This window comes from Caretta caretta, chromosome 2 (assembly GCF_965140235.1).
Source record: "Caretta caretta isolate rCarCar2 chromosome 2, rCarCar1.hap1, whole genome shotgun sequence".
Taxonomy (NCBI): Eukaryota; Metazoa; Chordata; order Testudines; family Cheloniidae; genus Caretta; species Caretta caretta.
This window is the reverse complement of record NC_134207.1, coordinates 27,008,014-27,034,762: the sequence shown is the minus strand read 5'-3', so window position 1 is coordinate 27,034,762 and position 26,749 is coordinate 27,008,014. Positions and strand designations below refer to the sequence as shown.

General features: G+C 44.5%; 1 protein-coding gene across 1 annotated transcript in view; it reads right to left on the bottom strand.

Annotated features, from left to right (window-relative positions):
• Positions 1 to 26,092, bottom strand: part of RAD21 (RAD21 cohesin complex component) — a 38,800-nt gene extending 12,708 nt beyond the window's left edge. Inside the window, exons 1-5 of the mRNA XM_048841523.2 lie at positions 25,936 to 26,092; positions 15,830 to 16,000; positions 2,797 to 2,926; positions 1,411 to 1,510; positions 654 to 760 (exon numbers count right to left, since the gene is read on the bottom strand). Of these exons, the coding sequence (XP_048697480.1) occupies positions 654 to 760; positions 1,411 to 1,510; positions 2,797 to 2,926; positions 15,830 to 15,973 (481 nt within the window). The 5' untranslated portion in view covers positions 15,974 to 16,000; positions 25,936 to 26,092. The remainder of the gene's footprint in view (positions 1 to 653; positions 761 to 1,410; positions 1,511 to 2,796; positions 2,927 to 15,829; positions 16,001 to 25,935) is intronic.
• Positions 26,093 to 26,749: the final 657 nt, after the last annotated feature.

Below are 26,749 nucleotides of genomic sequence, written 5' to 3'. Positions count from 1 at the left end.
TGCACACCCAAAAACAGATTAATACCAGAGAGGTCTATTAATCCCGTGTGTAGTCTACTGATTAACAGATTCCTATTTTATGGATAATATTAAACAAGCATGGTGCACAGAAAACTTAAATTTTAGCATATTCATACACATTTTTATCAGTTCAAAGCACTCTTTGTACAACTATACACCAAGAGATATTGAAACAATAAATCTCAGAATACCACTTTCATCATTGCAATTGCTTTGTCACTAAGAGAAAGTTATAAGGGATCAAATAGTAATTTCTGAATGCAATGAAAATAGTAAGAAAAGAGCTGCTGGCTAATGAATTTAGACTGCCACGTTTAAAGAGAAAATTAACATTTCACACATTCACTTAAGCATTAATCTACCTGACAAATGGTTATTATTGCTTCTTTACAAGCAGCAACAATTTTTTTGGCTATTAGATGACAGATTTTTGGAAAACTCATCCTATAATGAGGGTATTCACTCTTGTAAGAGCATCTGACTAACAAATTTAGTGATATTTCATGTAAAATTCTCAGAGCAAATTAACGCACTTTGTAGTATTTCCACATGATTTGTGAAACTTTCATTTCAGTCCAAGAGCTAGCAAAACCTAACTTAGTACATATATTAAAAATATAAAAGCATTTTACCAAAGTCATTATCCTGAAGAATACTGATGTTGCCCACTTCTTCTCTCATTGTAATTTCTTCCACTCTACTCTGGTTCAAACTGAATTGTTGAGCCACATCAATATCGCTTAAATAAAAACGAACACACAGTTTTAAAAGACTTTCCTTGATTATATTTCATCAATTTAAAACAATTTACAGGTTACTTAACAGACTATTGTTTTATTATGAAGCCAGTCTATAGAAATATATCATGCACTTGTATAAATACAGTCATGAAGACAAACCTAAAATAAATGTGACAACATAAACAAATATGACTTCAGGATATACTTAGAGTGAGGCAATAGAAATTGTGATCAGCTTCTAGGGAGCTAGGAATAAAGAAAAGCTACAGATATACCGTGCCTCTTGTGGCACGAAGGTCGATTTTGGAATAACAAACTACATTCAGCAAGAGTTTAAATTTATATAATGCAAAGCAAAGAGCGTGAAGGTAAATGGTTAGGAAAACAAATAACTTGGAACATATTGTGACTTGTTTCTCAATTTACACAATACATTTTAAATTTAACTGTAAACCAAATAAATATTAGCATAGCAATTTGCATTCCAGGAGTTCCCACTATGGAATAACCCAGGCAAAAAGAAGTATTTCATTTTTAAAAAAGGCGAAGTATCCAATTTGAAATGGTGCTTATCTGCCATTATAAATTTAGATTTGAAATTGCTACTCCAGAAAAGCAAGCCTACTTTAGTAAGAGAAAGGAAGCTTACTCTAGATCAGGCAGTGGCTGGTCAAAATCATGAAATTCCTCAGGTAAAGTGATAGCATTGTAGGCAGCCTCTCGATTTTCCTCAGGCAAATCAACAACACCTGAAAAGGAGAACACTAAGACGTAAGTTTCTATATCTACACGAAAGATACGATTTTTCTCCTCCCAACACGTTTAGTGTTGGCCTCTCTGCTCCCTTAGGTACGACTCCCATTGGCTTCACTGACTTCAGTGGAAAAAGACCAAGCCAATGCTCAACAATTCTGAAAAATCCCACTCCAAACACAGGTTACAGATGAAGTTAAATGCAATAAAGCAGGCAGTGAAATGCCACTGAAAACCATGGCCATATACTTGAGACTCTGGATCAGAAAGGGAGATCCAAAAAACAAAGAAAAATGCTGTATGCTTCAAGTCTCAACATCTTGTTAAAGCTGTTTTGTGCCAGTTTTAAAAAATATGCCACTGTAAAAAAACCTGGATTCCTAAAGTTAAGTCACAGAGGCCACAATTAGGCACGTAAGTAGATTGGATTCAGAAGTACTGAGCACCCAGAAGCTTCCACTGAAGTCCCATCTGAACAACTTCAAATTGGCAAAAAATTTTACAATTCCCACACTAAAATCAGAAATAATCAACTGAGTTACTCAACTTAAAGTTGGGTTAAAAGCAGTTCCAGGTATTAACATTCGTTCCCTCCTTCCCAACCTCCAAGTCTCCCTGCCAATTCTTCTGCTTTTACGATCATGTTCTCCTACTTAAATTATTTGTTATTGTGTGAAACATCCACATAATAGAAGAAATTGACTATCCTAAGGAAAACAGTGATACTGAGTATACATCAAATATTGTAACACAAAATACACACACTGAAAAAAAATATTCTTTCAGTTACTGTAGCTTAGGTATTACTTTTACGATCGTAGACAAAATTGTTTAGGCACAAGGAATAGGATTATAAGATAGGATCCCTTTGAACAACTTGCGTCTATATTTCCCCTTTTCACCTCCTGCCTGCATGGTCTCTTGCTACTCCACTGGTTCTAAATCCCGCTCAGTGCTTCCCAATTGCACATGTAGCTATTTAACAACAAGCACATCCCCATATCACCAGCTGAATAGATCTTATTGACAAGAGTGCTGAAACCTTAGTCCAGAACACTCAACTGAAGCAGTGCTGGGGAAGCAGCAGAATTTCAGCAGGCTTTTTGGTCAGCACAAACCTCAGCCAGTCAACTGAAAGATGGTATTTCCCTATGCAAAAGAACACACACTTCTCCTGATTCCCCACTGGAATAAGAATGTAGAACGGCATACGTGCTTAAGTCTTACTACATATTGTAACTTAACTTGTGGGAGAAAGTGTTTAAGATATATGGACAAGTACCTGGACGAAAAGCCATCTTGATCTTAATGAAGGCTTCATTACAGTCCGCAAGAAGGTATTTAGCTTTCCTGTGGTAGATTCTAACAACTCCCAATAACAGATGTCCTGAGGTTCGAAGTGCCATCTTCACCTGAAAATATATTTACTGGATTGCAACAGGTATATCTTGTTTATAAAAAACAAAAAACTGTACTTTCACAGGAGAAAAAACCTCAGTGTAAGCCAATCTTGCTAGAGTTTTTCCTATGATATACACCTTTTACACCAATTTTAGGATAAGCAGTAAAGCACAGCATCTCAAATTATCTTTATACTGCCAGAGGCAATATTAATTAATGTGAAGTAGTTTGCAAAACCAATCCTTTCAACTAAATCTAAACAGCGATTTGTTCATTGTACTTTGTACTATTTCAAGACATATCACAAAAGTAATACTTAATATAGCATATGCTGTTCAAAAAGCTTTACAATCAGTTCCCGCAGTATGATGCTGCTAAGTATTCCAATGTTATGCATGGGGAAACTGTCCAACACCATAGAGGGAGACAGCATCAGAGCCAGGATCAGAATTCAGGGAATTCCTAGCTTTAAGCCCAATATTTTGACTACCATATCTAGTAGTATAGAGTTGCATGCAGGTGTAGTTTGTTATTTTTGCTTACTGGTAATGAAGAGAAGGCCTGTTACATTTGCAAACAAAAGGGTATTCACTGAGTCAGCATGCCTAGCGATTACAGCAAATAATTTTATTTATTAAAACTGAACGTTAAGGAAATAAAGTAAGTCTGAATTATCCATCGCTTTGGAATAATTTGGAATAAATTAGCAAGCAGCACACAAAACCAAACCCATCTCACTGCATCCTGTATAGCTCCTTCATGCTTGTTTCTTTGGTTAACTTTCAATCCTGGTGATGTCCCCAAATTTGATCAGGATTTAATAGGTGGACAATGGGGTCCTCCTGGTCCACAACAGGGGCCCCACCTCTATGATAATACAAAAAATACAAAGAACAGAACTAAACTGCATACTGACCCAGAAATAAGGTTAAAGGTGACCGCAGGCAATGAGGGAAGATTTACTAATAGTAAATGGAGAGTTTCACATCAAAATAGGAAATAAAACAGCACAGTTAAAAATTTTGGGAAGGGCACAAAGAAGCAGCTGTACCCATCACATTAAAGCAAATTTGCAATCCTCTTGTCACCAAGTCTCCAACTGTTTCAGTGTTATTTTTCTATGTAACCAAGTATTGTATTTGCTGCAGGGAAGGACTGTGGTTGTCAAAAGATGTGGTCAGGAAATAACATCTTCAGTGGCTCATAATCTGAAGAAGTTTGAGAACTGTGTTGACGGATAAATGGAATAAGATTTCCCAGGATGCTTAAGTCCTAAAACGTCTAACCTCAATTTAACTGAATTATTACCGATACTCAGGCTTTTATTACACACAATAAAAGCTCTTCTAAACCTCCAGAAATCAGATAAAAATCTTACAGAAAAAGAAAAAAAAACCTCCAGAGATTAAGAATGCCTGGCTCTGAAAGTCTTACAAAAATCCTTGCAAGCCTCAAGGTACATGCATAATCCCTGTGAGTGAGCATTTCCACTGCCTTTGTTCTCATCCTACTTTCTCTGACTCCTCCCTGGATTATCTAATGAGGTTCTCGTCTTTAACTAAGGCCTTGTCTACACTGGCAAGTTTCTGAACTGTAAACAGCTTTCTGCAGTGTAACTCCCGAGGTGTACACATTACCAAATCACTTAGTGCGCAGAAACTGCACACTAAAAAAAAAACCACCCCGATGGAAGGTGTACAGCTTTGTGTCAAGTCTACAGTGCCGCTGTGCCAATGTAGACACCCTGGTCGATTACAGCATTCCAGCTGGCCTCCGGGAGGTGTCCCACAATGCCTGTTCTTGCCTCTCTGGTCATCGGTTTGAACTCTACTGCCCTGCCCTTAGGTGACCAACTGTAAGCCCCACCCCTTACATTTGGGAATTTTGAAAGTCCCCGTCCTGTTTGCTAGGTGATGTGTGCAGTGGTCTCAGCGTATCTTTTCAGGTGACAACGCCTGCTCCAGAGATCAGGTGATCTCCCGCCTGGAGCAATGCCGAGTTGCTGGATCTCATCAGCATTTGGGGAGAGGAAGCTGTCCAGTCACAGCTGTGCTCCAGCCATAGGAATTATGATACCTAAGGACAGACTTCACAATGCATGACAGAAAGGGGCCATGACCACGACACACTGAAGTGAAGGAGCTGCGGAACGCCTACCACAAGGTGAGGGAGGCAAACCGCTGCTATGGTGCTGTGCCCACAAGCTGCCGGTTCTACAAAGAGCTGGATATGATACTTGCTGGCGACCCCACCTCCACAGCGAAGGCCACTGTGGATACTTCGGTGGCTCGTGTGCAGTAGAGAGTAGACTGAGCCAGGAGGAAGAAAACTTGGACAAGGATGTGGAGGGGGACCCAGAGGTCAGAAATGCATGCATCCAGGAGCTCTTCTCACATTGGCCAGTCACACTGGTCGGAGCTTGGCAAAGTGCAAACAGGAGAGGAAGTGACTCTGATTTTGGGAACTGCTGAAGTGAGTTGTTGGGGGCAGCAGGGTTGCAGAAAGCAGGCTTGCGTCTCTATGATGCGCGTACCACCACATGCCTTGTCTGAGCGGCGGAACAGGGTGTTTATTCACTCCCTCACTTCACGGGAATCTGCCCCAGAGCTCCACGAAACGCTCATGGACATACTGGGCAATCCACTGCCGCAGGTTCTTTGGCAGAGCTGCTTTGTTTCTTGCCCCATTAAGGGTAACTTTCCCATGCCACTCTGCTGTCACTGTGGGGGATGGGGAGGAACCATTGCTGCACACAGGCGAGCCACATAAGGTCCAGGGTGGAAGCTGCAGTTTCGGAGAAGACCCTCCCTTGATTCCCTTCTCACCCTCAGCATCGAGAAATCTTCCATAATGAACACAGCCTGTGGAAAATGTGGGGACAGTAATTATAAGGAGCCTCCCCACACAGTGCTGGCTCTGCCCAAGAGCCACATGCCAGTGTACAGTACAGTCCTGGAACACTGATTTCCCCTGCCCCTGCAGTTACTCACCACTTTGGGGGTCTTGTGGCTCATGTGTGCTTGCCTGGGGTCAGCTAGTTAGTGACAGGTATGTGAATAGTGGCTGTGTTTTAAATCACTGAATCAGTGGTCTGAGTGTTGCAAACAATACTGCTGCTGTAAAATGTTGAATTTTGGCTTCACAGATATGACCATGGGAGCCCAGCCTCCCTCTTTGTTATTGCCGGCTGAACGGCTATGCAGAATTAGAAAGCGGTCACGACAAACTAGAGGACTTTCTGCGTGATGTTGTGATGCACTCCACGGCAAAAAAACAAGAATTGAAGGAGTGGCGGAACAGCGAGAAGAGGGACCGAAAGGAGAACGCGGCGTGCCAGAACGAAGCCATGGAGCGGCTCTTAAACGTTATGGAGCACTAAGTGGACATGCTCCGGGTGCTACTAGCACTACAAACCGAGCACCTCTGTGCCCACTCTCCCCTGCAGTGGTTGTCACAAAACTCTTTATCATGATTCCCCTCAGACACTGCCAACACACTTATCAACCTCCTGGCTCCACTCTGCACCTGCTGCATTCCACTCCTGCCCCATCACAGTCCAGCCCCCCAGACTCCCAGTACCCACTGTACTCAACACCCATCCCTCTGCAGTTTAGCCTTGCTGAAGACCAGTACCCGCTGCACTATACTCCACAGGACAAGGCTGCATACGATATTTGGACATACACAAATATTTCACCGTCCTGGGACCCCACCTCCTCCTGGGACCCTCCCCACCCCCACAGAGCTGATGTGTTGCTTTTTTGGCTCTCTCCTCCAGTTGTTTTTTTAATAAAATATTTTTTTTGGTTTGAAAGCAATCTTTATTCCATTAATTGAAAGCAAACAGAGCCCTGCAAAGAAACAGGCAATTTTCTTAAACCTTCACAGTGCATTGTCTGCACCAATCACAATCACCTCCTAGCATTACAAGCACTGCACTCCCGAGCATAGCAACAAATATTAGTGGCTTTCAGCTTCAAATTGCTGCCTCAAGGCATCCCTGATCCTTATGGCCCTGCGCTGCACTCCTCTAATAGCCCTGGTCTCTGGCTGTCCAAATTCAGCCTCCAGGCGTTGAGCCTCAGCGGTACAGCCCTGAGTGAAGCTTTCATCCTTCCCTTCACAAATATTATGGAGTGTACAGCATGCGGCTACAAGCATAGGAATATTGTCATCGGCCATGTCCAGCCCCCCATATAGACAGCGCCAGCGGGCCTTTAAATAGCCAAAAGCACACTCACCAGTCATTCTGCACTTGCTCAGCCTCTTATTGAACCGCTCCTTGCTGCTGTCAAGGTTCCCCATGTATGGCTTCACAAACCATGGCATTAAGGGGTAGGCAGGGTCACTCAGGAGCACAATGGGCATTTTGACTTCCCCTACAGTGATTTTCTGGTCTGGGAAAAAAGTCCCTGCTTGTAGCTTCCTGAACAAGCCAGTGTTCCGAAAGATGCGTGTGTCATGCACCTTTCCAGACCAGCCTGTGTTAATGCCTGTGAAACACCCACAGTGATTCACAAGCACCTGGAGAACCATAGAGAAATATCCCTTCTAATGAACGTACTCAGTGACTAGATGGTTTGATGCCAGAATTGGAATATGCAGGCTATATATCGCCCCTCCACAGTTAGGGAAGCCCATTTGTGCAAAGCCATCCACAATGTCACGCATGTTGCCCAGAGTCATGGTTTTTTGGAACAGGATGTGATTAATGGCCCTGCACACTTCCGTCAATACGAGTCCAACAATCAACTTTCCCACTCTGAACTGGTTAGTGACCAATTGGCAGCAGTCTGGAGTAGCCAGCTTCCACAGTGCAATCACCACGCACTTCTCCAACAACAGGGCAACTCTCATTCTCGTGTCCTTGCACCGCAGGCCTGTGACAAGCTCATCACAGTCCCATGAATCTGGCTGCCCTCATCTGAAAGTTCTGTAGCCACTGCTGGTTAACACAGACGTGCATGACGATGTGATCCCACCACTCAGTACGTGTTTCCCGAGCCCAAAAGTGGCATTCCAGTGTGGTCAGCTCATCCGTGAATGCCACAAGCAATTCATGTCGTAGCTACTACGCTTGGTGAGATTACTGTCAAACTCCTCTTGCCTTTGTAGTTTAAGGAATAACTCCACTGCTACTCGTGACGTGTTAGTGAGAGCGAGCAGCATATTGGTCAACAGTGCGGGATCCATTCCTGAAGACTGAAGAGGAAGAGCACACAGTATACAAACCGTTGAAAGATGGTGCCAAATGTGGATGGAAGCGCAGGATTTGCTGGGAAGCGAAGCAATGCATCATGGGGCATTGGGACAGGACCCAGGATGGCCCGTGTCAAGGTTCCTCCCCCACTCTGAACTCTAGGGTACAGATGTGGGGACCTGCATGAAAAACCTCCTAAGCTTATCTTTACCAGCTTAGGTCAAAACTTCCCCAAGGTACAAAATATTACACCCGTTATCCTTGGAATGGCCGCTACCACCACCAAACTAATACTGGTTACTGGGGAAGAGCTGTTTGGACGCGTCTTTCCCCCCAAAATACTTCCCAAAACCTTGCACCCCACTTCCTGGACAAGGTTTGGTAAAAAGCCTCACCAATTTGCCTAGGTGACTACAGACCCAGACCCTTGGATCTTAAGAACAATGAACAATCCTCCCAACACTTGCACCCCCCCTTTCCTGGGAAATGTTGGATAAAAAGCCTCACCAATTTGCATAGGTGACCACAGACCCAGACCCTTGGATCTTAAGAACAATGAACAATCCTCCCAACACTTGCACCCCCCCTTTCCTGGGAAATGTTGGATAAAAAGCCTCACCAATTTGCATAGGTGACCACAGACCCAAACCCTTGGATCTGAGAACAATGAAAAAGCATTCAGTTTTTACAAGAAGACTTTTAATAAAAAATAGAAGTAAATAGAAATAAAGAAATCCCCCCTGTAAAATCAGGATGGTAGATATCTTACAGGGTAATTAGATTCAAAAACATAGAGAACCCCTCTAGGCAAAACCTTAAGTTACAAAAAAGATGCACAGACAGAAATAGTTATTCTATTCAGCACAATGCTTTTCTCAGCCATTTAAAGGAATCATAATCTAACACATACCTAGCTAGATTACTTACTAAAAGTTCTAAGACTCCATTCCTGTTCTGTCTCTGGCAAGAGCAGCATACAGACAGACACAAACCCCTTTGTTTGTCTCCCTCCTCCCAGCTTTTGAAAGTATCTTGTCTCCTCATTGGTCATTTTGGTCAGGTGCCAGCGAGGTTACCTTTAGCTTCTTAACCCTTTACAGGTGAGAGGAGCTTTCCTCTGGCCAGGAGGGATTTCAAAGGGGTTTACCCTTCCCTTTATATTTATGACACGCCCCCCAAATCTCACCTAGGGTGAAACACTGGCTGGGATTTCTTCCTGGAGCTCTAGGAAAAACAGAGTTAATAAGACACATGCATCTCTAAATATACTACCAAGTACATAAAGACTAACAATATTTTCCACATCTCAAGGACGATTTTAACCAGTTGATTCTGGGAAACTTTCACGCGAGAGTGCATCAGCCACTTTGTTAGAAGCTCCTGAGATGTGTTGGACGTCGAAATCAAAATCTTGGAGAGCTAAACTCCACCGAAGAAGTTTTTTGTTAGTTTCCTTGACGGTGTGAAGCCACTTCAGTGCAGCATGGTCGGTTTGCAGGTGGAAACGCCGTCCCCAAACATATGGGCGTAGCTTTTCCAGAGCGTAGACAATGGCGTAACATTCTTTTTCAGTGACTGACCAGTTGCTTTCCCTCTCAGACAGTTTTTTGCTGAGAAACACTACAGGGTGGAATTCTTGATCAGGTCCTTTCTGCATTAAAACTGCTCCCACACCACGCTCAGATGCATCTGTGGTTACTAGGAACGGTTTGTCAAAGTCTGGGGCCCTTAGTACAGGGTCAGACATGAGTGTCGCTTTAAGCTTGTTAAAGGCCTTCTGACACTTTCCGGTCCACTGAACAGCATTTGGCTGTTTCTTTTTGGTTAGGTCTGTCAGTGGGGCAGCGATTTGGCTGTAGTGCGGTACAAATCGTCTGTAATAACCGGCCAAGCCTAAGAAGGATTGAACCTGTTTCTTTGACTTTGGGACAGGCCACTTTTGGATAGCATCCACTTTGGCCTGTAGGGGGCTGATAGTTCCTTGACCCACCTGGTGTCCAAGGTAAGTCACTCTGTTTAGGCCTATTTGACACTTCTTGGCCTTAACAGTTAGTCCTGCCTCCCTTATGCGCTCAAGGACTTTTTGTAGATGTTCCAGGTGGTCTGCCCAGGAATCCGAAAATATGGCCACGTCGTCAAGGTAGGCGACTGCATATTCTCCTAATCCCGCTAGGAGACCATCTACAAGTCTTTGGAAAGTGGCGGGTGCATCTCGCAGCCCGAAAGGGAGTACATTAAATTCATACAGCCCGAGATGTGTGATGAAGGCTGACCTTTCCTTGGCAGATTCGTCTAGCGGTACCTGCCAGTACCCCTTGGTTAAGTCCAAGGTAGAGATGAACTGGGCCCGTCCCAGTTTCTCTAATAGTTCATCTGTGCGTGGCATTGGATAGTTGTCTGGGCGAGTTACAGCATTTAGCTTACGGTAGTCCACGCAAAAACGTATTTCCCCATCTGGTTTGGGAACTAGAACCACTGGAGATGCCCATGCACTTTCAGAGGGGCGGATTACCCCCATCTGTAACATATCCTGGATCTCCCGTTCCATAGCAGTTTTAGCTTGAGGAGACACCCAGTAAGGTTGGACCCTAATTGGGTGAGCATTACCTGTGTCAATGGAGTGGTATGCCCGTTCAGTCAGTCCTGGGGTGGCTGAGAACGTTGGCGCGTAGCTAGTGCACAGCTCCTGGATCTGCTGTCGCTGCATACGCCCAAGGGTCATGGAGAGGTTCACCTCTTCCACACCACCAGCACATTTCCCTTCGTAGTAAACACCTTCAGGCCACTCAGCGTCGTCTCCTCCCTGGGCTGTAAACTGACAAACCTTTAATTCTCTGGATCGATTAGAAGAGCTGAGAGGCGGTGGGTTGCTCCGTGCCGCCGTCCAAGCTCTCTGGAGGCTTTCATCTGCTTCCTGTTCGGTCTGGAACTGTTCCCTTGATGCTGGAGACATCAGTTCCTCATGGGATTGTGGACCTAGGCTTGGTCCCTCTGGAAGCGATATAGGGGATGGAGCTGTTTCTGTTGACTGTGAACCGCTCTCCGCTGGTGCACTATGTTGGGATTCAGGCTCCGGCTGAGCCTCTTGTGTAGGGTTATCGGCTGCTGCCAGTTCAGGTTCGGTGGGGCCCTCTGGTGTTGAGGTTGCAAGTACTGGATTCAGTGCCGACACGGGGTCTGGTGTTGGTTGTTCGGCTGGTTCCGGTTCTAGGACTAGTTCCGTCTGGGTCTCTGGGACTGGATCCACTACTGCTGTTGCAGACATTGGCCTGGGGTCCAGGTCCATCACCTCTGACCGGGTCCTGATAGAAGTTTCCGGAACAGAGCTAGGCCTCACGGCTTGTTTAGCCTGGCTGTGGGTGACCGTTCCCACCCTCTTGGCCTGTTTCACATGATTGGCCAAGTCTTCCCCCAACAGCATGGGGATGGGATAATCATCATAGACTGCAAAAGTCCACATTCCTGACCAGCCCTTGTACTGGACAGGCAACTTGGCTGTAGGCAAATTGAAAGAGTTGGACTTGAAGGGTTGAATCGTCACTTGGATCTCTGGGTTGATTAAATGGGGGTCCACTAAGGAAGCATGGATAGCTGACACTTGTGCTCCAGTGTCCCTCCACGCGGTGACCTTCTTCCCGCCCACACTCACAGTTTCCCTCCGCTCCAAGGGTATCTGGGAGGTATCTGGGCCTGTGGACCTCTGGTGTGATTCCGGTGCAATGAACTGTAATCTGTTGGGGTTCTTGGGGCAGTTGGCCTTTACATGCCCCAGCTCGTTACACTTAAAACATCGTCCAGCTGACGGGTCACTGGGGCGAGGAGGGTTGCTGGAGAACGGGGTGGTGGGACGATAAGGGGTCTGGAGGGTTCTTTGGGAGGTAGGTGGGGCTTTGGGCGGCCCCCGGTAATAGGGTGTGGTCTGGGGTGGTCCCTTCTGGTCTCCACTCCAACTGCGACCAGTTTTCTTCTTCTCTGCCACCTCCACCCATCTGGCTCCAATCTCTCCTGCCTCGATTACAGTTTTGGGCTTCCCGTCTAGGATGTATCTTTCTATTTCCTCAGGAACACCCTCTAAGAATTGTTCCATTTGCATTAGGAAGGGCAAATTTACTGGAGATTCAACACTTGCTCCTGATATCCAGGCATCCCAATGTTTCACAATGTGGTAGGCATGTCGGGTAAATGACATGTCTGGTTTCCACCTTAGGGCTCTGAACCTCCGACGAGACTGCTCGGGTGTTATCCCCATTCTGACTCTCGCCTTGGATTTAAACAGTTCATACTTGTTCATGTGTTCTTTAGGCATTTCAGCTGCCACCTCAGCTAAGGGTCCACTGAGCTGCGGCCTCAGCTCTACCATGTATTGGTCAGTAGAGATGTTGTACCCAAGGCAGGCCCTTTCAAAGTTTTCTAAGAAGGCCTCAGTATCATCACCTGCCTTGTAGGTGGGGAACTTTCTGGGATGGGAAGTGGTACCTGGAGAAGGATTGCTAGGGTTTGTTGGTATATTCTGCTGGGCCTTTATCCTCTCCACCTCCTCCACATGCTTCCTCTCTTTTTCCTTCTCCTCCTCCACATGCTTCCTCTCTTTTTCCTTCTCCTCCTCCACATGCTTCTTCTCTTTTTCCTTCTCCTCCTCCACATGCTTCCTTGCCTCCATTTCCCTCTTGTGGGCAGCCTCCTGTACCTCCTTCTCCAGCCGCATGAGTTCTATCTGTCTTTCATGTTCCCTTTGTCTTTCCTCAGCCTGAAATTTGGCTAATTCCAGCTGTAGTCGAGCTGAGGATTTGGTCATTCTAACCTCTCTGTTTTTAACTAACTTTACACCTGAGGTTTAGAAATAAACAAACAAAACTTGGCTGTAAAATTTTGCTGTGCTGCAATAGAATACCTATTCTCTGATAGTGATTGTCAGCCTACAGAAAAAGACAATTCCCTTGTCTCTGCTCTGGGCCCAAATTAAAGCAAAAAACCTCCAACTGCTTGGAAACCTGCTTACCCAGCCCAAAGAAAAAGCAAATGGGTAGAACACACACCCCCTATTTACTTTTAGGAAGAAAAGAAAAAAAAACCCTCTGGATTGGAAGATTTCCCTGCAGGAGTTAAGTACCCTGCCTCCAGGCAAAAAAAACCTGCAATTCACAAGATAATCCCCTTTTGTCTCTGCTTGGCCACAAAGCAGAGAGAAACCAAGCTGCTTTCAGTTTCAAAGCTGCTTTCTGGACTTTCTTTCCAAAGAAAAAAAAATTTTCCTTTTTAAAATCTGTATTTCTAGTTCAAAAAATCTCAACTGGATCTCAAATGATTTCAGGTTAATCCCACCACTGTGCCACCATGTCAAGGTTCCTCCCCCACTCTGAACTCTAGGGTACAGATGTGGGGACCTGCATGAAAAACCTCCTAAGCTTATCTTTACCAGCTTAGGTCAAAACTTCCCCAAGGTACAAAATATTACACCCGTTATCCTTGGAATGGCCGCTACCACCACCAAACTAATACTGGTTACTGGGGAAGAGCTGTTTGGACGCGTCTTTCCCCCCAAAATACTTCCCAAAACCTTGCACCCCACTTCCTGGACAAGGTTTGGTAAAAAGCCTCACCAATTTGCCTAGGTGACTACAGACCCAGACCCTTGGATCTTAAGAACAATGAACAATCCTCCCAACACTTGCACCCCCCCTTTCCTGGGAAATGTTGGATAAAAAGCCTCACCAATTTGCATAGGTGACCACAGACCCAGACCCTTGGATCTTAAGAACAATGAACAATCCTCCCTGTCTAGGTGACTACAGACCCAGACCCTTGGATCTTAAGAACAATGAACAATCCTCCCAACACTTGCACCCCCCCTTTCCTGGGAAATGTTGGATAAAAAGCCTCACCAATTTGCATAGGTGACCACAGACCCAAACCCTTGGATCTGAGAACAATGAAAAAGCATTCAGTTTTTACAAGAAGACTTTTAATAAAAAATAGAAGTAAATAGAAATAAAGAAATCCCCCCTGTAAAATCAGGATGGTAGATATCTTACAGGGTAATTAGATTCAAAAACATAGAGAACCCCTCTAGGCAAAACCTTAAGTTACAAAAAAGATGCACAGACAGAAATAGTTATTCTATTCAGCACAATGCTTTTCTCAGCCATTTAAAGGAATCATAATCTAACACATACCTAGCTAGATTACTTACTAAAAGTTCTAAGACTCCATTCCTGTTCTGTCTCTGGCAAGAGCAGCATACAGACAGACACAAACCCCTTTGTTTGTCTCCCTCCTCCCAGCTTTTGAAAGTATCTTGTCTCCTCATTGGTCATTTTGGTCAGGTGCCAGCGAGGTTACCTTTAGCTTCTTAACCCTTTACAGGTGAGAGGAGCTTTCCCCTGGCCAGGAGGGATTTCAAAGGGGTTTACCCTTCCCTTTATATTTATGACAGCCCGCAACCCCCTCCGCCTTCCCACAATTCTTAGCAGCAGAAGAGATGCTCTGCGGGATAGCTGACCAGAGTCCACTGCTCCAAATACCGCTGCAAGTGCCGCAAGTGTGAACACGCTATTGCACAGGCAGCTGACAGTGTGAACACACAACAGTAGTTTCCCTTCAGTGCTCTCTTAGCGGTGATGTAATTCTGCCAGTGTAAACATACCTTTCCATTACAAACTCTTGTAGACAGGGAATCAGCCTGTTCTGTAAAGCACCATGCATATCTATAGTGCTCTGATAAAGAGAGAATTCAGCTATTTTATTTGTGTATATTTATAAGTCTTGTAAAGATCATATTAGCTGCACTGAATTGACAGCAAGATATCTGTTTAGATAAAGAACATGTTTATGGATACTAGGAAACAGGCTTTAGGTTTAGGGAAAAAAGCTTTTCTCTAAGGCATCCAAATGTCTCTTGTCAAGTAAAATAGTTTATATTTGACTTATGTGCCACATAACTAGTCCATTTTTAGAGGCGAGTTAAAAACGAAGACATCCACGAACGCACAAGACCTGAAAAACCTTCCCTCTGATTAGTAGGTATCTGGTAAGAAGAAAGCGTTCCATTCTCTCCCCTTAACTCTGAGGTTGTGTCCTTCAGCACCTTTCACAGTTGCTCTGTTGGCTGTAGCTAATACCAAGCAAAGCACCAAAGGCAACTTAGGGCATAGCCTGGGGAAAACTGTACTCAGCTACTCAATAACATTACTTGCTATCGACTACATTTTTCAACCCTTTGAACATTAAGGACAAGAAAGAGTATTTAAATAATCATTCTTTATTTCAATAGCTCTCAATGACAAGTGTATTCAAATGTTACCGTAAGTCCTTTGAAAGCTACCCGCCGACAGGTACAAGATGTTTTTTCCCTTTCCCACTCCCACCATAAAAAATGTCCATGTATACACATGGTACGTCAAGATAATTCAGATAAAGATACTCTGCATAAAACCTATTAACCAAAGGACCAAATCTGAAACCTGGTCACTTCTTGCAAAACTATAAAACAAGAATTGAGTGAAAAGCTCAGATTTCTTAGAATTCATGGATTATTTCATACTTCATGTAAAACAATAGTGAGCATACTTTTTTTCATTAAAAGTTAACATTTTTAGAATTTTTCAGGTTAAGGCATCAGTATATTAGTTACTTCTTGTATATTGATCATGTGCTGTCATAATTTATCTCTGCTGAACCAGCAACATTAACATCAAGATCACTGTAAAATAAATACCTTAGGTGAGATGATACTCTCCACGCTGCTCTCTAGATTACACTCGAATACATGGGCTTTGGTTAGCTTCTTATCCCAGTGGGCCGCTAGCCAGATTTTGGCCAGCGGCCCACGCTTGCTCAGGACAAAATGGGCGTAGAACATTGTCCCAGCCGCCTATAAGGTGCAAACCTGTAAAGAAAAATGTAATTATTTTCTATTGAATTGGGTTACTGCAAAAAATCATATGTATATGTGTGCACTTGGAGGCTATCGACATGTTTTCTTTTCAACCAGTAAGATTCTAGAACGGTTTTGTACAAAAGGACAGAAATTTTCAAGTAGATCAAAAATGCCCCTCATACCTTGAAACATGAAAGGATTTCGTTCAAGATTGAGAGAGTTTTGCTCTTTTTTCCCATTGGTGGCTATATGTTTATAAGTGTATAATTGTATTGCATTGGAAACTTGAGCAGGTAAACTAGAAAAAAGTCACCTACAGAAATGTGGGGCTGGAAGGGACCTCAAAAGGCCACTTAAGTCCATCTCCCAGCATTGAGGCAGGATTAAGTATACCTAGACAAACATCTGCCAGCAATGGTCTAAGTTTAGCATCATCCTTGACCATGAACTTTGGTCTCTTATTAGACCTATCTATGATTCTTCCCAGAGCTTATTTCCCGATGCTGGTCACTAGGACTCCTCCATTGTAAAAATCTTTATTCATGCTTCCATCTCCATTCACCACAGTCTTCTACATAGTCTTATCAAGTGCCAGCTATTCAGACTCCAGCACATGTGGAATACTATTGACCTAACTTTTCACACACACAAAAATTATAGTCTTTCCATCCTCAAACAGTTCTTGCATCTTTTCATTCCAGAACAAAAAGTTAAGAGTTCTACTCATTTTAAAAGCCTTCCATATGTTTATTCCAACCTTCCTAAAGAACTCTTCTTATCTACAGCCCTTTCCCTCTGAGTGTAGCATGGTTTTCCTATTGTCCTTTAGTCTTGCTGCTGGTGGTGCAAGAGCCCACTCCTAACAGCTTTGAGAAGAGGAAATATACTGTATTTATGAGGGATGGTCACCATACGAGATAGACATAAGACTACAATCCCATCACCAGATTATGGGGAAACCCATATGAACCTAATAATTAAGGTTAAAATTTTGTCACAGGTATTTTTAGCAAAAGTCATGAACAGGTCACGGGAAATAAACAAATATTCACAGAAGCCCGCAATCTGTGACTTACTAAAAAAGTCTGAGATTGAGATTAACAGTCCGAGTCCTGCTGGGGGCTGACTGTCAGCCGCTGCTCCAGCCCTGGTTGCTGCTACTGCAGCAGGCGCAGGTAGCTGCTCCTGATCTGCTGCTGTGGTGGGAGCTGATGCCAAAGAAGTCATGGAGGTCCACTAAAGTCATGGAATCCATGACCTCTGTGACAAAAATTGTATCCTTACCAGTAATTAAGTGTGTGTATTCAGGAAGTAGAAAACCAAAACCACTAGTCATCTAATCAGAAATGAGCAAGTAAGGGGAGCATGCTACCATCCTCAGAGGATGGATCCAGCTCCTGGCAAGTCCAATCACCATCTGTCTTGCCTCTTCTATCCTTCTCTCGCTCTCATTGTACCTATAATGGAGGATCAAACTTATGCCTTTAAAGCTCCTAGATAGAACACCTCCCCAGCAGGCACAGCATATGACACTAGGACCAGAACGGTTTAATTCGATGCATCAAGCAGAGGAGCATCAATTTCTAGCAAAACTGACAACTGTCTAGTGCTGGAAAGTTTCCAAAACGCAGGGTGGCATACAGAATGCAGGCTTCCTGTGATTCCAAACCACGTTTAAACCTGTGGTCCCAAGGGTTTACAGAATTGCAATGTCTAAACTGCAAATAAACTGTGGCTGGCCTGTGCCAGCTGAATCAGGTTCACTGAATCAGGCTGCAGGACTGTTTCATTGCAGTGTAGACTTCCTGGTTAAGGCTGCATTCCAAGCTCTGGGAGCCTCCCACCATGCAAGGTCTTAGAGCCCAGGCTCCAGGCTGAGTCCAGAAGTCTACACTGCATTTAAACAGCCCCTAACAACATCCATGGGTGTTTAATTGCAGTGTAGACATACCCTTACATTGTTCCAGTTACTTCACAGTTGTGCAATATTCTGCAACCTGATCTCAGCATGCCCACTCATGTAATTTGGTTTATACTTATCGGAATTTGTGTTTTATTAGTGCTAGAGTATTACCATAGCACCAACAAGCTCCAGTCACAAACTGGGATCCCACTGTGCTAGACACTGTACAAACAGAACAACAACAACAAAAAACAGCTCGTGCCCCAAAGACCTTACAGCATAGGTATAAGGCATGAGAAAGATGGATACAGGCAGATAAATGGGGGAGTACAAGGAAACAATGCAACAATATAGGTCAGTATTACAGGTAGTGTCTCAGCACACTGGCAGCCTAACCATTGTTAATTTTTTTTGTAGGTATCATGGAAAAAGTTTTAAAGTAGTATAATGGGTTAAGTTTTACAGATGTTTATAGGGAGCTCCTCCAAAACATAAGGGGCCGCATTAAAAAAAGCATTCCTTTGAAGATTAAGAAGTGGGTGACGGAGCTTGGCATTACAAGCTCTTCAGGGGCAGGACTCAACTCTCATGAGTAAATGAGAAATTATAGATAGGGTGGGGATAGGACTCAAAGGGCCTTGAATGTAAAGACAAGTATCTTATGTTTGATGTGAAAGAGAAGGGAGAGCCCGTGAGGGATTCATAGAGAGGGATGATGTGATCAAAGCTATGTGCTATGAGAACGATTTTTGCAGTGGCAATCTGAATGGATATGAGCAAGGCAAATTTGCATTTGTTAAGGCTAGAGAAAAGGATGTTGCACTAATTGGGAAATGAGATGATGAGACCTTGGATGAGAGTTTTAGCAGTGTGGGTGAAAGGAAAGGCCAAATCTTAGAGACTGTATGCAGAAAGTATTGCCAAGAGTCAGGCAGAGGACTGAGTTGAAGAGGACAGCCAGGTTACAGGCCTGAGTGACAGGAAAGATGGTAGTACTGTTCACAATGATAGAAAAGAGAGGTGAGGGGAAGGTGAAGGTGAAGAGCTCCCTTTTAGCCATGTTGAGCTTGGGTTTATGGCTAGACATCCACATGGCAGGGGGACATGTTGAGATTGTTGTTTGGCTAGAAAGACAGGCCTGGAGTAGAGAAAGATCTAAGAGTCACCAGAAATAGTTGTGGTAGTTGAATTTCTACCTGCAAATGAGATTATCCACAGCTAACGTAAACAGGAAGAAGAGAAAGGACCCAAGGACAGAAATCTGTTGCACCCCCACTGAAAGTTGGGGGGGGGGGAGGAGAAGGAGAGATGCAGAGGATCCTCCAAAAGACTTGCTGAAGGAGGAATTTTATGGGAATCACCCAGATTTTCAAATGAAGGGGGACATTATAAATCAAACTGTATTTCTCAGTGCAATGGGTTTAAAAAAGTATTCCACAAATATATGAGGTGGGTTTGTTGTACAATGCAATATTTCTCAAAAACATTAGGAATAAGAGAATGGAGAAGGAGTGAGGAGTTAAAGCCATCAGCATTACTCTGTCACAACCTTCCAACTCCAGTTATAAAAACTGTTCTCTGATTTTGTGGATTGGCATAATTATTAGATTTGACATGTTCACAATCAGCTCAAAATATATAGCTTAAACTTCAGGGAAAGATCAGACATACTTGACTCAGGCCTGAAAATATAATGAAGGCTTCCCATTAAACATGAAAAGCATTATGTGGCCCAATAAGACACAAAAGCAACTGTGTTCACTCCAGTTCCCTGACAGCACAGATAGCCATGTTAGCAGCTGCTATTTTACCACTACTATCTTTCAGCAATATTGCTGCACTCAGTCTGCATGCTCCCCATATTAGAGCTACAAGAGGAAGTAACTTTCCTACAGTGCCAGGAACACACAAGCACTAATGCTAAGGGGGTAACAAGATTAGGTCCTTGTGAGGACAAATTGTTTATTTCTTCTATTTATGGAATATACATGGGCATTTGGAGGGAGAAGGGGGAGCGAGGAAGTGCTCCCCAATGCAATAGGGAAAGGTTTAATCTTTCACACAAACAGGTCATTAATACAACAAACAGGGCTGGGAACCTATTACACTTTTGTTGTGGGGAAGATGGGGATAGGAAGTCCAAATGGTAAGTGGTCAGCATGCTGATGTTTCACAGGACTAGCACTGAGAATAGCTAAATCTATGCAAGGGTTATGGATAGCCTGAAACTTAAGTGTAATGTTAGAGAAGAATGAGAGTTACTTGTTTCAAGTATTGAAAATCTTGAAAAGAGGAAACAAAGTAGAAGTGAATTGCTTCTGGCAGAGATTAGCAATTTTCCTCGTGCTGCCACAGAAGGTTATACATATAAATAGAGGAAAATTTAAGGAGTGACGTTACCAGACTAAAAATAATTTAACAAATGCATTTATAAGTTACAACACCTTACATTAAAACATTAATTTCCATTTGCAATGTCTACTTTATTCAATGTGGTCTGCTTGAAAAAAAATACACAAGTCAGCATCACTTCTAAGTTCTAATGCACTATCCCAAAATTGCAATGAGAATACATTCTCATGCAGTTTGTACAAATTTTAAAATACATTTCCAGTGGAATTATTCCTGAAGTGCTTACCAACTTTCTCTTCTTGGAATCCCCACCTGGGGTGCACTGGTGCATAGGCACCACCCACGATCCTTTGCAGCATGGCAGCAACTGTTGCTGCCTTTTTCTCATGCTTCTGTCGTAGAATCATAGACATCTGGGTTGGAAGGGACCTCAGGAGGTCATCTAGTCCAATCCTCTGCTCAAAGCAGGACCAATCCAGTATATTTTCTTTTCCTTGTTTCTTTCTTTTCTCTCCTTTACTTTTTTTGGTCTGACTCTTCTCTCCAGAAAAGTGCAGACAGATTGGGGGGGGGGCAATAGGACATCTGATACAACCCAATGCTGAACTAACTGCTAGATGTGCAAAGAGAAGCTTGGGTTGGCCTGGTACTCCTTGACTATACACCTGTGCATGTGAGCTGCTCCTACAACCAACAATATTAGGGCTCACAACAAAAGCAGGAAGGGTAATTAATTACTTTCAGAGCGGTAGCCGTGTTAGTCTGTATCAGACAGGCCAGTCCTCGCTTACAGACAGCCCCCCAACCTGAAGCAAATACTCACCAGCAACTAACCACCACACAACAAAAACACCAACCCAGAAACCAAACCCTGCCACAAACCTCGGTGCCAGCCCTGTCCACATATCTATTCAAAGGACACCATCATAGGACCTAACCACATCAGCCACACCATCAGGGATGCGTTTCAGAGTAACAGCCATGTTAGTCTATATTCGCAAAAAGAAAAGGAGTACTTATGGCACCTTAGAGACTAACCAATTTATTTGAGCATAAGCTTTCGTAAGCTACAGCTCACTTCATCGGATGCATACTGTGGAAAATGTAGAAGCTCTTTTTATACACACAAAGCATGAAAAAATACCTCCCCCCCCACCCCACTCTCCTGCTGGTAATAGCTTATCTAAAGTGATCACTCTCCTTACAATGTGTATGATAATCAAGTTGGGCCATTTCCAGCACAAATCCAGGTTTTCTCAGGCCCCCCCCCCGCGCACACACGCAAACCCACTCTCCTGCTGGTAATAGCTTATCTAAAGTGACCACTCTCCTTACATCAGGGACGCGTTCACCTGCACATCTACCAATGTGATATATGCCATCATGTGCCAGCAATGTCTGCCATGTACATTGGCCAAACCAGACAGTCTCTACAAAAAAGAATAAATGGACACAAATCAGATGTCAAGAATTAGAACATTCAAAAACCAGTCAGAGAACACTTCAATCTCTCTGGTCACTCGATTATAGACCTAAAAGTGGCAATTCTTCAACAAAAAAACTTCAAAAACAGACTCCAACATGAAACTGCAGAACTGGAATTAATTTGCAAACTGGACACCATCAAATTAGGCCTGAATAAAGACTGGGAGTGGTTGGGTCATTACAAAACCTAATTTCCCCCAACAGTCACTCACACCTTCTTGTCAATTGTTTGAAATGGGCCACTCATTACCACTACAAAAGTGATTTTTCCTCCCTTGGTATCCTACTGTTAACTGAATTGCCTCGTTAGACTGACCTCCCACTTGGTAAAGCTACTCCCATCTTTTCGTGTGCTGTGTATTTATACCTGCTACTGTATTTTCCACTCCATGCATCTGATGAAGTGGGTTCTAGCCCACGAAAGCTTATGCCCAAATAAATTTGTTGGTCTCTAAGGTGCCACAAGGACTCCTCTTTGTAATTACTTTCAAGTAGCCACCTGCCATTTTAACTAGAGAAGCAATGGATCAGATCTGGGATCCTACAACTTTCCTCTACACCAGGGGTTTTCAACCTTTTTCTTTCTGAGTCCCTCTGATGCTAGAAAAACTCCACAGCCCAACTGTGCTACAACAATTGTTTTTCTGCATATAAAAGCCAGGGCTGATGTTAGGGGGGTAGCAAGCAGGACCCATGTGAAGCTAAGTTGCTCAGGCTTCGGCTTTAGCCCCGGGTGGGGATGCTTGGGGCACCAGGCTGCAGTCCTGCATGGTAGGGCTTTGGCTTTTCTGCCCTGGGTCCTAGCAAGCCTAATGCTGGCCATGCTTGGCAGCCCCCCTGAAACCTGCTCATGGCCCCCGACCACTGGTTGAGAACCACTGTTCTACACAGTGATCTATTCTTCTGCCCAGCAAACCTATTGGGCACCTCATGTGCAGCCCCACTCATCTCAGACTGGGAAACTTTCTGCTACGATCAAATTTTGGCCCTGTCAAACATGTGTCCTTTTAAAAAGTGACACCAAACTGAAGTCTAATCAAGTTAAAATTATTTCAAATCCTACAGTTGTCCCTGAACCTTCCTGCCTATTTGTGTTTTGATAATCAAATATTCCTATTTTGTTTAAAGCGTGTCTCTACGTTGCTGTAGAAAGACCAAAACAATCACGGGAAAATTGACTATACTGTGTCTGTACATTTGACCACACCGTGTATATAAAGTAAAACTGAAAAAAAAGAATGTTGAAATTGCCACACTGAATTAGACCGCTGGTCCATCTACCCCAGCATCCTGTCTTGGACAACGGCCAGCACCAGATGTGTCTTAGGAAGGTGCAAAAAACCTCAGAATGGGCAGATGTGACATAATCTGCCCCCCAGAAAGGCTCATCCTAATTTCCAGTCATTAGAGATTGGGTTAAACCTAAAGCATTAGGTTTTATATCCCTTCTGAAATGTATTAGCATTAAACTATTGTAATTCTGGAAATACTCGTTAGCCCTGTAAGTGTCCAACAGCTCTTTGAATCTAGGTAAAATCTTGGGCTTTTCCACATTTTAATTACACACTGCATGAAAAATTCCTTTTATCAGTTTGAATCTGCCATCATGTTCCTTTGTTCTTGGTTAAGAGAAAGGGAGAACAGAAGTTCCTGATCTACGTTCTCTCTATCATTATTTTATATACTTTTTATCATGTTACATCGCATTTGTATCTTAAGGTAAAAAATCCCCATCTTTTCAATCACTTCTCATACCGGAGTTTTTCCATACCCCACATTATTGCTGCCCTTCCCTTAGCCCCTTTACATTTTGCTATATCCTTTTTGAGTCAGATAAACTGCACATAATATTCCAGATGAGGGTATTCAATTGATTTACATAATAGCATAGTTTTAATATTATTCTCCATCCTGTTACTTATGCATCTTAATGTCTTTCTTGCTTTTTTGACCACAGCTTCACACTGAGTAGGTCTTCACTCCCACAATGAGCACCAGGCCCCTTTCCTGAGTTAAGTTAATGGTCAGGCTAGTTCAAATTTTTCCCTTCAATGGACATTATTTTGCTTTTACCAACATTGAACTTAGTCTACCACAGTATCTGTCAATTTATCTAGCTTGGTTAGGTCCCTGAAGTTCCTCACAATCTTCTCTATAATTGACTAACTTAAATAACTTATATGCCAATTTTCCCACCTTATCCACTTTCTCAGATTGTCAATATACTGGGTTCATTTTGTTTTAATTACTATTTAGAAATTCACAGCATACCACATGCTTACAAGTCTTTAGAAAGTAAATTAAGGCCCCGATCCTACAAAGACAGGTCAAGAAGACTACTCACATTTGTGAAAGAGAGCACGTGTTTGCTGAATCTTGGCCAAAGAAACTACTGTAGAAATTCTGAAATATTCTTGCCCAAAGTATTCAAATTCAACGAACAAGGTAAATTAATTTAAATAAGACAGCAACAAAAAAAACATTTTAAAAAAAGGAAAACGTGACTGTTACAGCTGAACTTTGGCAGGCAGGGTGATTCTGAGGCAGATTTCAGAAAAGCTAAAAGGAATCACAAGATCATCTATTCTGACCTCCTACACATCACAAGTCATTAAGTTTTTCACCCATATACCCCTATGTTGAGTCCAATGATTTCAATTAAAAAAGATAATTTTAGTCCTCAGGAGGCTAAACTGTTGTGCACCACCACTTGAGAACAGCAGGGATCCCAAGATCCCTGTGATGGCAGAGAATCACTTAGTTGAGTATATCCAGCACACAATCCATGCTTCCTCTCATGCTGCAGAGGAAGGTGAAAAAAAATCCCAAGGACCCTGCCAATCTGATCTTGGGGAAAATTCTTCCCAAACACCAAATCTAGTGATCAGCTAGAGCATAAGCATGTGAGCAAGATTCTCTGTGCCACTTCCGAGCACTAGTCCACCCCAGCTAGTATCCCATCTCTAGGTGTGGTGAGTGGTATGCTTCAGAGGAAGGTGAGCCCAACCGCCCCCCCACCCCGCTCCAGAATACAGTTGTACATCAGGAGTGTATGTGTGTGTGAGAGAAAGATCCTTCCTGACTTCTGCAGAAGACCAGATGAAACCATGAAGACAGGATTAGATTACAGTCATTATAGTATAGAGCTACAAATATTATAAACATGTAGAGGGCAATACAGGCAATCCTATTGTCCCAAAAACCTCAACTCTAAAAATCGAGCAAAGGTAACAGGGATAGCTCTTTGATGTACCACTTAAACTAATCACTAGTTATTGCATTAATTACTGCTAGTAGAAAAGCCCTAGATTATCCACCTCTGCTAATACAGGACTGACCCATCCCTCCAAAAACATATTTTCTAGTGTAAGGGGGTTCTCAAACTTTTCCCTTTCAGGTCCCCCCCTTCTAAACCTTCACTTCCCACAACCCCAAAAGCAATCCCACATAAACCCAATCCCAGAGTTTACAGTTTCAGGAAAAGGTTCGCAAAATAGTGTCCCACATAATAGTCTATATGAATATAAATTAGTTGCCCCGTACAGAGGGAAACAAAGATTTCTACTGAGGGCCTCTGATCGCTTCACATTTAAAAGCGCACCGCCGCCAGACACGCACTGAACCCCCCGCCCCCAATCACCTGCCCGGTGCCCCGGGCTGGACATGGATCCAATGCCGGCAGCAGCCCCTCACATCCAGCAGCTCAGGGCCGCACCCGAGGGGCTAGGAAGCGGGGATTTGGGGGCACGTCACCTTCGCTTATGGAGAAGTTTTGCAGCAGCTCCCCCACCCCAGGCTCACGCCGAACTGCTCCGAGCTGCCTGCCCGGGGCTCCCTCACGGGCCTCACCCGCCTCCGCTCGGCAGCTGGGCAGGCTCCAGGGGGCAGCGGACTGCGGAGCTGCCCTCCCGGCTCCCGCAGGCACTGGCCGCAACCCCCGCGCGCCTCTGGGGAAGCGGCCCCAGAAGACACACTAATGCCCCGCGTCTCTCCGCCTCCCGGACTCGGCTGGAGGGGCCCCGGGAGCAGCGGGCCACGGGTGCCCAGCCGCAGCACGGGGCGGCGAGGACTAGGCCTCTCCGCGTCCCGGAGGAAGCGCAGCGCCCTGAGCCCGGCCGCCCCCGCCCTTCGGACGGCGGCGGATCCCCCCGCGAGACGCGCTGCCTGCTCCGCCGCGGCGGGCGCAGCGAGGCCGGCTCCTTACCCCGAGTCTTGCGTGGCGGCAGGGGAGGCCAATGCAGCGGCTGGCGGGGCTGGGCTCGGTAACTACACCGCTCCGCCTCCTCCCCGATCCGAGCCACTCAAACAAACAAGATGGCGGCCGCAGCCCTTCCTGCCGCCCAAACCCGCCGTTCAAATCGGCAGGATGTTTACTGTTAAAATGCCCCCCTCCCGGCACGGAGACCAAACACGCATGCGCGGAACTGCAACCACTATGACGATCAGGACTCCGGGAGGGAAGGCAAGAAGATACCAAATGCGCGTGCGCCCCAGCCCCGACCTCCCAGTAGCAGAACGACGGAAAAGGGCGGAGCGTTGAAAGGTGCTGAAAAGGCGCATGCGCAACCGCTGAGACTGACAAGGCCCAAGGAAAGGGGGCGGGGCTAGGCCCCGGAGAATGAGCTGAGGAAGAAGAATTGCGCGTGGTCGCTGAGCCGGTGCGGTTGAAATAGCCCGCCCTGAATGGAAGAGGGCAGTGGTAGCGCCCCCTCTGGGGCGGGAGTGGCTAGCGCAGTTGCTAGGGTACATGGCATCAGGTCTGTGGCGAGGGAGCTGTATAGTTACAGCCCTGGGCATCAGGCTTATGAAATACTGTCAGCCCCAGCACAGCATGCAGGGATCAGCCTCAGGGCAGGGGATCAAAAATCATGAGTCAGATGGCAGCCCCCTTTTAAAGCCTGCTTCCTCACTGGAGGCCCAGCTGTCAGGTCTTCCCTCCAACCTTCACAACTCACTCCTGCCCTCTGGAGCACTATGGATACTTCTCCCTTTCCTCCACAATGTTCAGTAACCACTTC